This window comes from Erithacus rubecula (assembly GCF_903797595.1).
Source record: "Erithacus rubecula genome assembly, chromosome: 3".
NCBI classification, from domain to species: Eukaryota; Metazoa; Chordata; class Aves; order Passeriformes; family Muscicapidae; genus Erithacus; species Erithacus rubecula.
Window position 1 is genome coordinate 4,658,284 of NC_136689.1, and position 16,946 is coordinate 4,675,229.

The window sequence follows — 16,946 nt, forward strand, 5'->3', positions numbered from 1 at the left end:
GTCAGTTCAATGACTGGCTGGAAACTTCACTCCTGAAGCTCTGAGGTGACTTATCCCAAAATTCCAATTATTCCAGCGTACTGATGGCTGCAATACTGACTGATACCAACCCAGCTGAGCAGCTCCTGCCTCCAGCAGTGCTGTTTAAATGCTGGAACATTTCCAAGAGCTCTGTTTGCACAGGAAATACCTTTGCCTACCAACCCCAGCAGCTCTGATAGCACCAGAACTGTGGTACAGTAAAGGAGACAAAAGAATAAGCTGGGTACTCTCTGCAAGGCTTAGAAATAAGAAAATTCAGACTGTTAAACTCATATAATGCTCTGTACAACTGTACTGAATGTGGCTGCACTCTGGAGATTTGAAAGCATCAAAACTTCCTTTACCACCAACATCTTATTTGTACAAAATGGAAATTCTCTTTTGTGAATACAAGAGGGAGCTTGAAACAAACCAGTACAACAAAATCCACAAATCTGGATGTGATTGAACCCTTGCCTCTGCCTGGCAGCTCTTAAATGTAGAATTATCTTCCTTTATGCTTGTCCAAGGTTAAAAGATTCAGTGCTTTACAGGTTCTCAAGAGGTGATACTGTTAACAAGGTGATGATCACTTAAATTGTTTATGTATGATGCATATATGAAAATGTTGTTAAATCACTGTTAGAATTCCCAATCGTGAGCATCCTGTGCATGCCTTTCAAGATGTATAAATAGATATGACTGAAGATCATGACAGATTTATTAATATTTGCCAGTGAAGTGGATAATTCCATCAGATACTTAATTGTTCAGGACTAAATTACATTGTTCACAAAATAAAGCTCCTGCAAATCATCTGCACAAGTGGAAGATGAAATGAATCTCCTTAAGAAAATGCACTTTAAACAGGTTTGATCTATGAGGTGCTCTCTCTTCCTTTTAATTTTGAATAAAGACTTTCTGTAAACATTATTGTCCTCTGTAATGTTAAGTTCCTACTCCCAACTGACCAAATATTTTGACCAAAACATTGTTTAGGGTCAATTTCTTTCATAATCCTGAAATTTATTATAGGCATATTGCTGCAAAAATATTTTGCATTGATAATGAGGGAAGAATTAATATTCTAATAATACTTTCATCATTTTTAACTAATGAAACTTGCTCACAGAATTTCCTCTGTATTGCAAGCTTACTTCTGATTTTAGACAATCAATATTTGAAACCATTAATCCTTTGAGATTTTGAATGTTATTCCAGTTTCTGATGAGTGAAATAGTTCTGAAAGAAACCAAAGATTTTTCTACTACACAATCCTTCTGCCATACCAAAAAATTACTTGTACAGTGGGCTTGGGAAATCTTTAATAACAGCTACAGTCAAAAATTGCCTGTTTTTCTCCACTGACTGAAAAAAAAGAAACCTACAACTAGCTCAGCTGCAGCTTTTTATACTGTATCTACAGATCTAAATGTGGAGCAGTCAGCACACATTTCACATTTACATAGAAACCTTTAAAAAGACTGATATTGCAGGCAGGCTGTAAGTGCTAAGCACACAAAGAGCTTTGAAAAAAAAAGCATTGAAAGTGTACAATTCTCTGCAGGATCTGCCAGTTCTGTGTGACATTGTTTTAGTTCCACTGCCATGAATGATAAATGACATTTCTTTCAAAATTCAGTATCTGCAAAAGGAAAGAGCTGATGTAGATATCATTGTGTGGAAATGCCACAACACTGCAGTATTTGTAGTGGCTCAAAGCCCTGTAAGAACCACAATATATTTCTGATTTTCTGCCAGTTTTTATGGTTTTAACCTTGCATTACCAATCACTTGTGTTTTTTCATGGATGGATTTTAATATAAAAGCAAAATCTGTGGACAAACTGTTTTGGAGAATGTCTAAAATATTAATCTTAGCTATTTATTACCAATAACACAATCCAATAGAATACACAATTAACAGAATACAATTTTTAAAAGTTAAATTTCAAAAAGTGTTTGCTAAGGAATTTGGCAACAATTTTCACCCACCAGTTAGGGATTTACCAGATTTTATGGCATGAATATGCCACCTTTGTTCAGGGTCACATGAGACTAAAAAGTCTCCTTTGCCTGTTTTCAAAAACCTTTTTAAATACAAAAACTTGAACTTTTAAATGCAGACTGTTTCCTGTTCAACACAACCAATGAGGAAAGAGTAATTACAGAAAAAATAAAAAAAACACAGGGAGAAGAGGCTGAAAAATCTTGAAGTCCTTGTAGTTTTTTGTCACTAGGTCAGGATTTGCCTCTCAGTGGAACAGTCAGTAAAACCTGCTCAGAAATCTCTTTAATTCCAGCTTCCTTGCCTCTGGCAAATAATTACATCAAAGTAACTCCAAAGTTACAACCAGGTGTAAGTAGACACGATGAAACAGTGTTACCCCCAACCATTATTTTATTTTGCCTCTGTAGAAACAAATAAACTTTCTTGCCTGTCTGAAAACATTTTGGAATAACATAGAAACATTCATTAAAACAAACAAATACAATTAATTATCCCAGCTTTATAGTAAACAAAAAATGCAATCTAGATAATTACAAACTAAGGTACAGTATACATTAGTTTTTGCATATTTATACTTATTTCTATTTGGCTAAAAGTTGAATGATCTCATTTTATTTTTTAAATAGTGAGGCCTTCTGCCTTGCTATGGATGAAATACCATTGATACATTCCCTTTCAAGATCCAGGAGGCATTTTCAGCCTTCTGTCAAATCCTTCATCATTTTTATCCATTAGCTGCAAAAACATTCTTGCATAATATGATTAATTAGTCCCTGCATTCTTCCTGCTTCTTTGATTTTACAGCTCTAAACCAGCCTCAAAATCTAAAAAATAAAATATTCAAATTCTAAAGACTAAACCAGAAATGTGCTAAGTGTAAAATTTTGAAAAGTGATATAACAGCCACAACACCCAAATGAAAAAAAAACCAAAACCCTCCTAATGCTTGAAACACAAATGCAGGGCTTCTCAGATTGTGTTGCTGAAAGCAAAATTGTTCATCATTTGCCAAATTGGAAAGTAAAGCAGGAAGTTTTCTCCTTGAGAAAGTATATTTTTAGAAAATTATATATTTTTGCAAATAGTCACGATGGATATACAACATATATATTAATATACATATTATACATATAATTCTCCACTGACAAACCTTTGTTTTCCTAAAATTTATTATTTCCAATAGAATAACTTTCTTCTCTAGTGTGTGAAACCCTCTTGTGCTGATGTTCCAGAAACACCCATGCAACCACTGAGAATAAATCTTCAGTGCAGCACAGAACCAACCTCAAGGGAGCCACAAGAAAACAAAGTTTTATTTCTCTCTCTGAGAAGACACAATGTGTCACTACAAATCCTGCTAAGCAATGCTGCTTTTTAATAATTTATTGGAGTCTCTGGGCTCTGGGTAAGCTGACAAATTTAATATGGAAGTACTGCTCAAGTGCTGAATAAACATGAGCTAAAGTATTTTTCCAAACAAACAAAACTGCTGCAAAAGAGTGACCCGGGGATGATTAGATTTTTTTTTTCAATAATTTATTGACAGCAGCACTACTTTTGGTGCTAGTTTTCCTTGTAAATTAGATAAAATACTATTTTAAACATGCCTACATTTGCCAAATCACCCCTAGTTTTCTTTTGTTGTACAACTCCTCATTTAACCTTCAGAAGTGGATGAAACACTGTGTTAATGGATCAACAGGTTTCAGACTGTTGGAATTTGTGACAAAGAAAATGTAAAGGCATAACATAAAAAAAAAAAAAAAAAAAAAAAAAAAAAAAAAAAAAATTATCCATATTTTTACCTCTTTTGTCATCTCAGTGTGTATCTCCCTTTCCAGACTTTTAGATTAGGAGGAAAACTAGTGTTTGGGTTTTTTTGATAACTCTTTGAATGATCTTTCAGTGATCATTCACTCTCATAATCTATTTATCTTTTAGCCACTCATTGATATAAATATAACTCAAAGCATTGCTGCTTATTTTCCTTCAAAAACCCAAAACCTTGATAAAGCTTTGATGAGGGAGTTTTTGAAATCCAAGCAAGCAGATTGCTCCTCTCTGTGTATTTCCAGCTGTGTGAGACAGGACATTCCTTTATCAGAGTCAAGAATATAATACTCAGGTACCCACTAAAAATATTACTTATTGTAGTTTCTCTGACTTTATTAAGGCTTGCAGACCCTCCCTTCAGATCCTTTCTGGAATTCCCTGTTAAAAAATGGCATGTGTAGTAATTCCCAGTCCCCTGCAGCCAAAGTGTTGAAGCAAGCAGAACAAAACATCTGCTTGTGGTGTGCCAGCTCATTGCCCTGTTCTTCCAGAGAAATGGGATAAGTGCCACCTATTCCTGCAAATTTACTGCTTATTTTCTCTGTTCAGGGGCTCTTTCACCTCCACCTTAACATAACATAAAGAAAGGTTTGGGGGTGGGAACTACTTCTTTGTGATAAACACAAGTAATTCCTCTAGATGTTCCTTTTGTTTGTTTGTTTATTATAGTCTTGTACTTCCTATGTATTTATTTAGTACTGGAATCAGACTCTTCTCTAAAATCTATTTTTGGCATATCAAAATAATGTTTCTAATTTTTTTTGTTTGTAAAAATACAATTACAGGGCCAGCACTGCAGCTCCTTGGCTCACCTGTTACAAGAAACACTCTGGAAAAAAGCACTTTAATACAAAATACAGCTATGACATAAGGTTCCCAAACATGCACAGGAAAAAAAAAATCCCACAGATAAACGTTTGGCATATTTTTTTTCCCTGAATACTTGTACTTCCATCTGCTCAGTGAATGTGATACACAGATCTGCAGTCACAGCTTAGAGACAACTCCAGGGAAAAGTTACTTAAAAAGGCTCCTGAGAATATCCTGTGCTTTCTTTGGATAAATATGAACCAAAGTATGTGGATTTTCCAGCATAAATAGCTCCTGAAGTGACAGCAAATGTAAGAATTTCACTTGGAAGCAGAGACAGAGGATGGAAAAGCAGCTTTTTTTTTTGTTCTTGTTTTTACTCATCACACTTGAGCCACAGAGATTATGAGGATGGATCCTTGAAAAATGAGATCTTGGAGGTGAGAACAGTATTACCAAGGAGTTATAATGAAATCAGTACTTTTAGACTGAAATGAAAATGTTCATACAGGAAATACAACAAGCATTTTAACAATATTAATATAATAGCACTTCAAATTAATTCTGCTACTTTGAAAATTTTCAGAACTTTTCCATTCACATGTTAAAGGCAGAAGCAGAAGAATCCATCCTAAGCAGAACACAGTGGGGCAGAAATGAAATTTCAGGGGGATGGAAGTATCACCACCTCTTAATGATCACCTACCACTTGTTAACCAACAATATTGGAATACTGTTTTACCTCTTCAGCTATTAATGCTAAAAGTTGTCTCAGCTGGTAGAAAAAGTGTTCTTGAGCACCATTCTGTGCCTACAGAGAGGAGCAGAAACACAGCATGGGTATAAAATTCACAATAATTTCTTTATGGATTATACTTAACAGGGAGATGATTTTTAAAGGCTGTTAGAATGAGAGCAGTAGTGGACGAGTTTGGGGCTTTTTTCATAGCTTTGAGCTTGTTTAGGTTGGACATCAGGAGGAATTTCTTGACAGAAAGGGTTGATGAGACACTGAAAAGGGCTGGAGCCACCGTCCCTGGAGATGGTGTGACCCACAGAAGGGACTCTTTTGAATTTGTCATCTCTTCAGAGCAATGAGAGGTTTTGCTGTTTAGTGTTGTTCATTTTTGTGCTGGGGAGTGCTTTGCTGGTTTTTTCCACTTCTCTCTGAGGAAATATTTTCCCCCAAACCAGCTGGGGTCTGCAAGGATCTAGGGAGTGCTTGAATCTGTTTCCTAGAGGGATCCCATTCAGAGGTTTCCTCCCAGATTTTCCCTAAACCAGGACAAGCATTAATTGGCAAAGAGGGAAGCCTGGAGGTGGCACTCAGTGCTGTGGTCTGTCACCACAGCAGGTGTTCTTTGACAGGCTGCTTTCAGCGACCTCGTGGATCATGATTTTAAAGAGTTATCATTTTTGCTAAGGGTAGAAACAATTTCCATGACCAAGATGTAAGTAGGTAGGCAGATGGTAGGTTAATGATTACTAGATGCTTAAGCTGGAGCTAATTGCTGTATTATCTGCTATTACGAGCTTGCATATAGAAGAACGTAGAGTAAGTGAAGAGTTACAAGATCAAACACAAAACAATGGCCAGCACCTGGGCTGCATCACGGACCTCAGAGCCTTGGATTGTGCCAGAGGGTCACCGAGACCTGATGAAGACTCTCCTGACTTCATCTTTGAGACCACTGACCCATTTCCAGACCACCGAGCCAATTCATGAGAACTGTGCACGCGTGAAGGACTGACAGCCTCATTTTAATATCGAATGGGGATGGGAGGTGCTGGGGTCATGCATGTGTATTGCACGTAAGATCTTGGGAGATAAATAGAGGGCAGAGAACCTTGTTGGGGCGGTCACGCCTTTTGGTGACGACTTTCGTGGCATCCACCCGCTGGTGAATAAACATACCAGTTTCTAGTTTTAGTTAGAAGGTCTTCATATCGGTTTTTAAGGATTCACTCAGAGCTCTTTCTCAACCCAAAAAATTCCGCGATTCGGGGATCTCGAGATTCTGGGAATCCCGCGCTGGCCCCGCCCCCCGGCTCTGGCCCCGCCCCCTCAGCTCTAGTCCCGCCTCCACCATTGACCACGCCCCCTCCGCGCCCGTCGCTAGGGGCGGTCCCGGCGGTCACGCGCCAGGCCGCGGGGCCGCGCCCCGCTCGCTCAGCCTCGGCCGCGTCCCGGCGCTGCGCTCGGCGCTCGGCCGCTCGGCGCTCGGCTGCTCGGGGCTGCGGCGCGGCGCCCGGCGATGCTCGGGGCCGCCGCCGCCTGAGGGCCGGCTCCGCTCGGCTCCCGGCCGCCATGGGGCTGGGATCCAGCTCCGAGGGCCCCGGCGGCGGCGCCGAGGGTTTCCACGTGCACGGGGTGAGGCGGCCGCGCCGGGCCCGCGGGGAGAGGGAGGGAGGTTGCGAGGGCCGCGAGGGGCGGCGGGGTCCCGCTGCCGCATCCCGCCCGCGGCGGCCCCGGCTCCCGGCTGTGGGTCCTTCCCGGCGCTGCCACGGCGGCAGGGGCGGGGCGGGCCGGCCGCTCCCGGTGCCGGCGGGACTGCGGTGCTGAACAGCCCGGGGGCTGCTCTCGGGGGGCGTGCAGCGGTTTAACAGTGAACAGCGCTTCTTCCCGTCCCCTTCCCTTCTGCTCCCCTCCATCTCCTCCCGTTCTCTGCTCTTCTCTCCCCGTTCTTCTCTCTCCTGTTCCCCTCCTTCTCTCCCTTCTTCTTTGGCTCTTCACAGCATCGTTAGGGAGTTGGTTCTCGCCTCTCCCAGTTGTAGATGCGAGTTTGTTGTGACTCCTCTCTTTAGCCATTTGTCTGCACGTACGGTGGTGTAAATGCGTATCTGGGAGTTTAAGGATGGGCAGATAGCAGCTGTTTGCATGAGTTATCGTTTCTTTTAGCTGGTATTTTTCCTCCCTGGAATAAGAATTGGAGCTCTGATGCATGTGCTGTTTCCACTTCATCTGCACTCTGTGTTTCTTAGCATCAGTATAAATCTGCCTGTGTGCTTTTGATGCAGTTCAGGGTTGTGTTGAAAGTTAATATTTCTATTCCAGCTCTGGTTACAGTGCTCAATCTTGACTGTTTAAAAATAAAGCATTATTTTTATTCATATCTTTGATTTAGAAGCTTTTGCTGAAGTAATTATGCTATTAAATATATTTTGTAATAGACAGTTATGCCATCAAAAGCCCCAATACAACTTTATTTATTAAAAAAAGTAAAAATATATATCTAGCATTTTGGTAACACTAAAATAAGCAAATATAAGATGTAGGAGTTTTAACTTTCCTAGCAATGAACTTCCCAGTTTAGATGATGCCTGGGTGGTAATTTTGTGCTTAAATTGTGAGGTGACCCTCAGGAGTCAAATATATTTTAGGTTAAGAACTGCTGGGTTAACAGAAAGTGAAGTCAAGAGCAAACTCTCAGTAGGTTTGCAGTGATTCCTTAACACCATTTCCTTTGTCAGTGTACCTTGAAGTGGGTGGGCTTTAATGTAATCTGCAAAATTTTAGTAGAGTTTTTGCTGGTATGAATATGTTTTGTGAGTATTCTCTCTGTTGATGGCATCTCTTCTATGACAACTTTGGTTCTAATGAAATTGAGATGTCTCAGCTCTTATTTCTTAGGAATCTTTTGTATGTGGTGGCAGTTTTCCTGACCAGAACTTGTGGACAGGTCTGTCCTTGTAGTGTACTTGTGTAAATATTCCTGTTTTAAAGGCTGGAAATGTGGGAACCCAGCTGTCACTTGTGTTTGTGGAAAAATGGCTCTGATGCAGGTGGGGATTCTCACCATGCTCAGGTTGTTAGAACTATGGAAGAAAATCCTGCAGCAGCACATTGAAAACAAAATCTTACTCCAAAGTATTCAGTATTTAATAACTCCAGGCTGTCAACTCTGAAACGCATTTGTGTTTTATATGGGATTCAAAACCTGCTTTTTACAGCTTGATTTGAATATCTGCTCATAGTTGTATAAAAGTAGGATCCTAATCATGGACTTCTTCTCCAGGGTAGTCATTTGGTGCCTTATCTCAGGCTCAACTCAAGAGTCAATATTGAACCAAGTGTAAACATTAACACTTGCACTTACCTAACTGGAGATCAGTGTAGAATAACAATAAAATGTGTGTTCTGCAGGTTCAGGAGAACTCCCCAGCCCAACAAGGAGGACTGGAACCTTTCTTTGATTTCATCATTGCCATAGGACACACGAGGCTTGTAAGTCTCAAATGATTTCAGTGTTTTTTCCCACCCTACATGAACTGTGGGTGCTGTAGTGATGATGAAAGGTAAAAGCCACAACTGTCACAAGCAGAGAAACTTTTCACATTGGACAACAAAAGTAAAGCAAAACTTGCATGTGTTCAAAGTCTCTTTGGCTAGATCCAGGCTTGAAGGAAAGGTTTTGTTTATGTCTTTATTCATCAGGTTAACACAATGTTTATGTTATTGCTCATTCATACACATTTTCTACCACAAGGTGAATACTGAACTGGTGAGTCAATAGTCAGAGCTCAACATTTGTTTAAACAAACTTGCTTCAACATTTGATAAAACATGAAAAAGAATCATAGCCTGTCTACTTATACTTTTAAGACCAAGAACAGAGTTCTGGGTGCTGAGCTAGAGAGGAGTTGAGTTTTGGGTTGATGGGGTTGCTTTGGGTTTTAGATGGGGTTTTGTAAGTTTATTGAAAAAACTCAGAGCTTTGCCTTGTATGCTCCACCCTAACCACAAACAAGCTGAATTGATTAAATTTGTCTTGGTTTTATGAGAAAAGATGACTTTTTTGGAAGTGGTCATTGTAAGGGGAGATTTTTGGGGAAGATCATTTAATCTTATAACATGACAGAAATGAAGATATTCTTTCACAGTCAGTCTGCAGTGACTTTGAAGGGCTGTTGAAGAGGGATGGGGGTCAGAGAAATGAAGTGAAATGTTGCTACTCATTTTTAGGCTACACAGTTGGCATCTGGTACTGCTGGTATGTGAAGGACAGGAATGCTAGTGATGAAATGGAATAACAGGAAGTATTAAGGAAGTATTAAAGTGATGTGTGTTGACAATACTGACTGCTTTCTAATAAAAGAAAATTGAGTTGGAAATGGCTGGGATTGTTTGTGAACCACAGAGGCTAAACTTTGATAGTTTTGGTTCTTTGTATTCAAATTCTGCCAAAGATGTTACAGGTACTACTGGAAATAATGGTAATCCTGTATCTGCTCTACAGAACAAGGAAAACAATATGTTGAAAGACCTGCTGAAGGCAAATGCTGAGAAAGCAGTGAAGCTGGAGGTGTACAACATCAAAACAATGAAAGTCAGAGAGGTGGAGGTGATCCCCAGTAACATGTGGGGAGGACAAGGCCTCCTTGGAGCCAGTGTGAGGTTCTGCAGCTTCCAGGGAGCCAATGAACACGTCTGGCATGTTCTGGTGAGGAGCAATTCCTGCTTGTGTAACCTTGTTCTACAGTCTGATGTTTAGCAGAAATGTAAAGTGCAGTGATGCAGTCACACAGAGGAAGGGAACAGTTCTTGAAGGTTTGTCTGAGCTATTTGAGTAGGGACAAGCAGTGGGTGGCTGTCAGGTTCCCAGTGACAGTGACAAAAATAACACCATACACCAAACAGTATAAGGTGGGAAGGGATTTTTAGTTTTATGTTGAAGAATCAGTGGCAAAAGCAAAAAGATTCTGGCCTGATTACTGTCTCTGTGTTGGCTGAACTTCAGTAAAGTAACATAAATCTAACAAAAAGCACCACAAATTTATTTTAAAATAAACAGGAAGAGTAGAACTGAACAGGAAAGAATACTTATGTTCTGGTTGTTTAAGTAAATGCAATTTCTCAACATCTTCAGAGGATGTAATTTTAAATTGGTAAAATTTTCTTACTCAGCATGTTTTACAGGATGTCACATTTAGATGTATTTTATCCCATTAACAAAATGTTCTTCCTTGCTCTGGGAGTTAGCTGTCCTTTCAGATGTTGGTAGTTTATCCTGCTGTGGCTGCAGGTGACTTGTGTCATTCTTTGGCAGGATGTGGAGCCTTCATCTCCTGCAGCTCTGGCTGGTCTGCAGCCATACACTGACTACGTTGTTGGGTCTGATCAGATTCTCCAGGAGGTGGGTGCACCCATAGTGCATAATAGTGGATAACTATGTTGACTTGCACATTTGGGTTTATTAACTACTACTTTCTTTTTTGTCATAGTCAGAGGATTTCTTTTCCCTGATTGAATCCCATGAAGGGAAGCCTCTGAAGCTGATGGTTTATAACACTGAAGCAGATTCCATCCGAGAGGTGGTTGTGACTCCCAATGGAGCTTGGGGTGGAGAAGGAAGGTACTGATCTCTCTTGCTGACAGGTTTTACACTTGCTGTAAATTATGGTATTACTACCAGTAGGTTTTGGTGTTTCCAAGTTAAGCCTTGTTTCCTCACTGTTGTCACCCAAAACTGTTAATCTTTACCTTAAAAAAAAAAATCAGCTTAGAACTAGGAACTGGGCACATCCTGTTCAAGGTGAATCAAATGGCAAAAATCCTGTCTTGAGTTCCCTATTAGCAGATTCATTATCTGCATTCTCACAGTCAAAACATTCAGCTAAAGCAAGAACAAAACCCACATCAGGTCAGATCAAATATTTTGTAAAGATACAAAATAATTCACTGAAAGCTAAGCTGTGCACGTCTCAAAGTTGTTTGCAGAGTGTTCCTTGAGTACTCTTAAGTGGAAATTCTTGCAAGTAGGTATTTCCTGCTATAGATAAAAGACACAGACTCTTCTTGTTTTTAAAAGAGTCAAAGTTTAAAATAGTAGCTTTGTTAAGAGCACCTTTTTTGTGTCTTGATTTTTTTTCTCTTGTACAGTTTAGGATGTGGTATTGGATATGGCTATTTGCACAGAATTCCAACACAGTCTGTGACATCAAAGAAAAAGCCAGAAAGCAAATCATCTTCACCCTCACCAGAAGCTGGAACTCCTGTGCCATCCACTAATGGTTACACAGAGGTAGGAAAGAAATAATTCTGATCTTTGCCATGTTCTCTGGAATTTCAAAATTTTCTGCTGTTTGGGACAGGGGTAATACAGAATGTTTAACAGCATTTAGTTTTGCTTGAATGAAATGGAGTTGGGTGAAGGGAAAGGGAGAGCTGATGCTGCTGAGGTTCCAGGTCACCAGTGTCAGCTGATGTGAATTCTTATCAGACACTTTCTTCCTATTTTCAAATCTTGCATCCTACAGCTGTGCCAGTCAGTGAGGATCATGTTAGAACACCTACTACACTAGGAAAAAAGATACAGCTCCAAGAACCAAGTTCTGAGAACAGAGTGGCTTTAAAAGGCTGAACTGGAACATGTTTTAAGTGATGTTTGACTTTTCAGTTTCAGCATCAACAGCTTCTCTCTGAACTGGTGCATGTGGAGACAGGCAGGATGCTTTCATGGGAGGGTTGGCTACAGGTGAAGCTTCTGATGTAAAACAGTGTTTTTACTTCTTGCTGTCTTATTCCAGACTCCATTGTTGGCACCTACTTCTCAGAATGACAGTTCTGAAACAGTTATGAACTTGGATCATTCCACAGAGCAAGGAATGAGTGGTTACTCACCAGAAAGCTCCCTTTCTCCTCCTCCCCCTCTCCAAAGAGTTATGGATCCAGGTATGTTTTTTAGGTGATTTTATTCACCAATTCTTTACAGTACATCTAAATAAATTAATATGGTCTTCAACAAGCTAGAGATTTAAATTGAGAACTGTGAGCACTGGTGGTGGTTTTCCTTGAGGTTTTTGACTTCCCTGGATTTCAGAGCTGTAGGATTTGGGTACCATATAAGTTAATTTATTTGCATTTAGTGGAAAAGGGACTTCACTGACTTTGGTCTGAATGGAACATGCCCTTTTGAATCTAGAATTTTGTGTTGTATCTAACTACTACTTGCTTTCCCCCTCAGGATTTCTAGATATGTCTGGAATTTCAGTTTCTGAGTTCACAACCTTAACAGAAGTGTCCAAGCTGTCCCCATCTGCCTCCTTCAACACGTCAGCAGCAGGGGCTGCTGTAAGCCCTGAAACATTAATGCCAAATAGTCCAGCCTCTGCTTATCTTGGTAAGTGCACTCAGCATTTCCCTTTAGATCTTGTTTCTGGAATGGTATCAACTCATGCTCACTTAACATTGTCACAGTTTTTGGAAATAGGAAAGTTTTAATAAAACTCAGCAGGAATGGCAAAAATAGGATGGAAAAAGTAGCAGAAATCAGATATTAAAGGGAAAAGTCTACTGTGCTTTTCCTTAAGTTTACACAATGTGGGTCTCTTTCTTTAAATGAAAATGCTGAGGCATTATCTGATATGTTTTGTTTTTTTACCCTCTCCATTTCTCAGAAAATGCCTCAACTTTGGACCCTGAAGGTTTAACCCCATATCCTGAAGGATCAGGCAGGCAGCCCACAATGGATGACCTCCTACCTTCAATTCCATCTTTACCTTCTCTTGATCTTCCTCATGACATTTCTTCAAAAACAACACTAGGAACTGATGGTGATAACCAGGAATCCAAGGTGCTTGTGAACAGCACTGAGAGCTCATTAACCACTGCTCCTGAGGCACCAGAGCATGAAGTACCAAGTGAGCAGAAAGGAGAAGGAGCTGCACAAGATCCTGAGTGAAATGGACCCTGCTGCTGTTTACAGACTGCTGAAGGCTGCAGTGCTACAGCTTGGAATATTTTTCTGATCTTGAAAGATTACAGTTACTTTATTTTGTTAGTGTAGACAATACTAGAAAAGAAATCACATGAAGTACATATCCTGTTCTTTTCCAATCACTGTTCAATGGATTGATCTATGTTCAGAATTTGAATGCTGTACAAAAATCACCAATTAATAGAGAAATTGATGCAGAAACAAATTGGACACTGGCAGAACATCAAGTTCTGGGATTCACTTTTGCCTGCAAGTGCTCCTGAATGTATTTACAAAGGTGCTGTGCCTGAACAGTGACACAGAGTGGTAATTTTTATCAGTATGTCTGATGGCATTAAAAAAATATTTATAGTTTTGATTTATTAGAAAGCTTTTCTAATGGTACCTCTTGGTTAGATGGTTCTTGTGACTTGCAAGGCATTTCTTACACTAAGATACTTTTACTTACTACTCTAGTAATGTTACTAGACTTATTTTTCTTGGTTTAATTCCCTTCTCTGCAAGTCATTTGTGTACCTTCTTTATATTTTCTTGGGCAGGAAAAAAATGCAGTGGGGTTGGAAATTGCAGCCCCAGATGGGACAAAGCCAGGGTGGTGGGTCCTGTCATTCACTTCTGCTCTTGAGTGGACCAGGTGCTGGACTTGCAGTTAAATAAACACTGAGGGGGGAGGGAATGATTGTGGTTACTTTAAACAAATTGAAGATGATTTTAAAGTAGGGGTGATCAATCTTTTGGGTGAAGATTGAATGCCTTTGCTTCTGTAGTGACTGAAAAATAACATTGCTTTGCTTGTGCTTTTCTATCTACTCATTACTATTTTTATACAAATTGTTATAAGTCTAAGACATGGGGCTGTTGTGCAGCTTTTTTTGTTTGCATTTGTCTTCAAATCACTTCTGAATGTAAAGGCAAACATGACAAACAGTGGAAGACATGGATGGTTTTATAATCCTCAGGGCAGCGATTTATTAGGGAATTTCAAAGCTGCTGCTAGGCAATAATACAGCTACTGCAGTGAAAATCCTTTGTAAATTAAGACAATGGGGTACAAGGCTGGTGTGTGTTTAGGCAATAAACTAAAGTACACTTATTTAGCACAATATTGCCTGATGTCCTTTGCCCTGCCCTGGCTCCTGCACTGTGCAGGTCAGTGAGTGACAGCTGACTGGGCTGACATCTGGGACTGATGCAGGGGGGGACTCAGGTTTGCCTGTGACAGCTCAGCTTCAGCCACAGTCACAGCACATGAGGGCTTCAGATGAGTCCTCCCTGACAACAAAATCTATCCTTGATCTGGTGTTAGTGAAATACTGCAAGTACAGTATGGGATTGTCAAAGTACCTGTGGCTTTAAAGAATGTATTAAGCTCTAACTAAAGGCAGAAGAATTGACAGTGGATTCTAGTCTGCTAAAGGGTCTCTTAATTGTGAGTCAATTTTATTTCCTATGTTGCTGAAATCCATTTCCTATTTTGTTCTCCCAGCTGACTGTTACAAGGGCAAACAGCCAAACACTAAAATTTAATTTAAACTACTCCTAGGTTTGTTTGATCTTGGAGCCTGATGCTAGAAGACACCTAGGTGGTGTTTTATTCATGTTGCTTATTTAGGACTTTGTCTATTCCTTTTCCTTTCTCAAAGATAGCCATGAGAGGGTAATAGCTCATTTAAGTGACTCTGTAGCATAAACACCTTTCAGAAATCTAAGAGCAGGGAATGTCAAAACTCATGCTAGATTTCAAATGTCATAATAATAAATGGCTTAAACTTAATTCAGTCTGTGTCCAGCCTCTGTATTACATTAACTGGCTCTGGAAAAGGGTTTGGAAAGCCAAGTAATTAAACCTTGAGCAGGAGACTGTTGTGTCCAAACCTGAAACCTGATCATTCAAATGCTAAATGAGGTGAAGAGTTGGACCTCCTCATCAAATTTCTTCTCTCTTACCAACTTGGATACTCCCACAGCTGCAGCCCAGAAAGAGGAGAGTACTCCCTGTTCATGGGTGCAAAGTGAGAAAAGTGATTGGAATTTTAGTTTGAAAATAAAACCTAAAGGAATGGGAGAAGCAACAGAGGGTGGCTGGATTCAGAGCCAATACCAAACAGCCACTCAGCCTGCTGCTGATCCAAAGATCTGTTTCCAGGTAAGCAGGAGCTGGATGTGACTTTTCTCCCACCCTCTAAACGTTGAGGGCATCTCTAACCCCATGAGCAGCAGCTCTTCTGCAGACACAAGAAGGATTATCTGCACAGCAGCAGCAGAAGGGTAAAACAAAGGGAACAGGAGGAGGAGAAGGTCATCACCTCAGACATCACAGCAGCAGTGGTTTGTATGGCCAGACACAACAGGATAAGCTTCCAGACCTGAGCTGCTCCCTAAAATGAGCAGCTGAGCCTGAGCACACAGGTCTGGCAGACATTAAATCCACAGAGGCTCCCAGCAGCTCAAGTATTAGAGTGAGGATTAGGCAAAGCCCATCTCCACTGAGCTGTGCTCCTGCCAGTGCCACAGCACCCAGGGCTGCTGGGGCTGAGCCAGGAGGAGCCTCCTCCCACCTGGTACTCAAACCTCTGCTCAACAAAGGCCACAGAAAGCTGGCCAAGCCCTGCCCCAGCTGAGGCTAACTTGATCCATGGGAACTTCCCATACAGCATAACTCTGGGCTAGGAATGATTGCAAACCCCCATAATAAGGAAATAACCATCCTAGAGATAAACAGCAAATCTCATTACTAACAGCAATATGGATGCTGAACTAATTCTGGCTGAACTTGAATGAGTGAATGGATGTATTTATTGTCTTTAAGTTGAACACCTACTGGTAGAACTATTATAACACCAAATTCAGGCAGTGATGATTTAATTTTCCCTCTTAAACTTTCACAGCAGGCCTGACAATCTACTGAACCTCCTGCTGTACTGCTCTAGGCTCTGTGCAGAAGCTGCTCAGCCACACTTGGCTGAACTTGTCTGAGCTGTAACTCAGAAATGCTGCAGGAAAATGGATCTGTGCAATGCTGAGATCCACTCACATGTACTGGTGGGTTCATGTGCTTCCACATGCATTCTCCATCTTCCCCCAAAACTGGGCAAATATTTTCACCTTCAAGCAGTTACACAAGAGCAGCCTTTTAAAAGAAAGCAGCTACAGGTTATTCATTGCATTGATTAGACTGTTAATATTTTCCATTTCCTGGGCACTGCCCACACAACCTCCTCCTTGGCTTCTGCCTTAAGCTAACACTAACTGGCACTGCTTCTGCTGCAGTAGAATTTCAACTGTTTGCTCAAGGTTACATTTCTAAGCTACAATATGCAATTAAGCATTCAGAGTCCCCTGAAAAAGACATTTAGAATAGTGTCTCAACATCCCCAGAGAGAGATCAGACATGCCCTACCCAGGCTCTAGTCAGCACCTCTGCCCTGCATAGTGTTTGCAGAGCTCTGTATAGAAAAGCTCCACTGTCACACAGGGCTACTTCTATCAGCCACTTTAATTGTGTGTGTGCTCCCAACAGCTCTGTTATCCACTGGGGAGGTGACTCCACCTGGC

At 40.6% G+C, this 16,946-nt stretch overlaps 1 protein-coding gene across 1 annotated transcript; it reads left to right on the forward strand.

Moving 5' to 3' along the window:
• The first annotated feature begins 6,864 nt into the window (after window positions 1-6,864).
• GORASP1 (golgi reassembly stacking protein 1) lies at window positions 6,865-15,165 on the forward strand. The gene is made up of 9 exons (XM_079301699.1): window positions 6,865-7,045; window positions 8,819-8,899; window positions 9,912-10,115; window positions 10,722-10,808; window positions 10,897-11,027; window positions 11,555-11,696; window positions 12,202-12,346; window positions 12,639-12,794; window positions 13,072-15,165. Exons 1-9 carry the CDS (start codon window positions 6,983-6,985, stop codon window positions 13,353-13,355), a joined length of 1,293 nt encoding a protein of 430 aa, XP_079157825.1. The 5' UTR covers window positions 6,865-6,982; the 3' UTR covers window positions 13,356-15,165.
• Window positions 15,166-16,946: the final 1,781 nt, after the last annotated feature.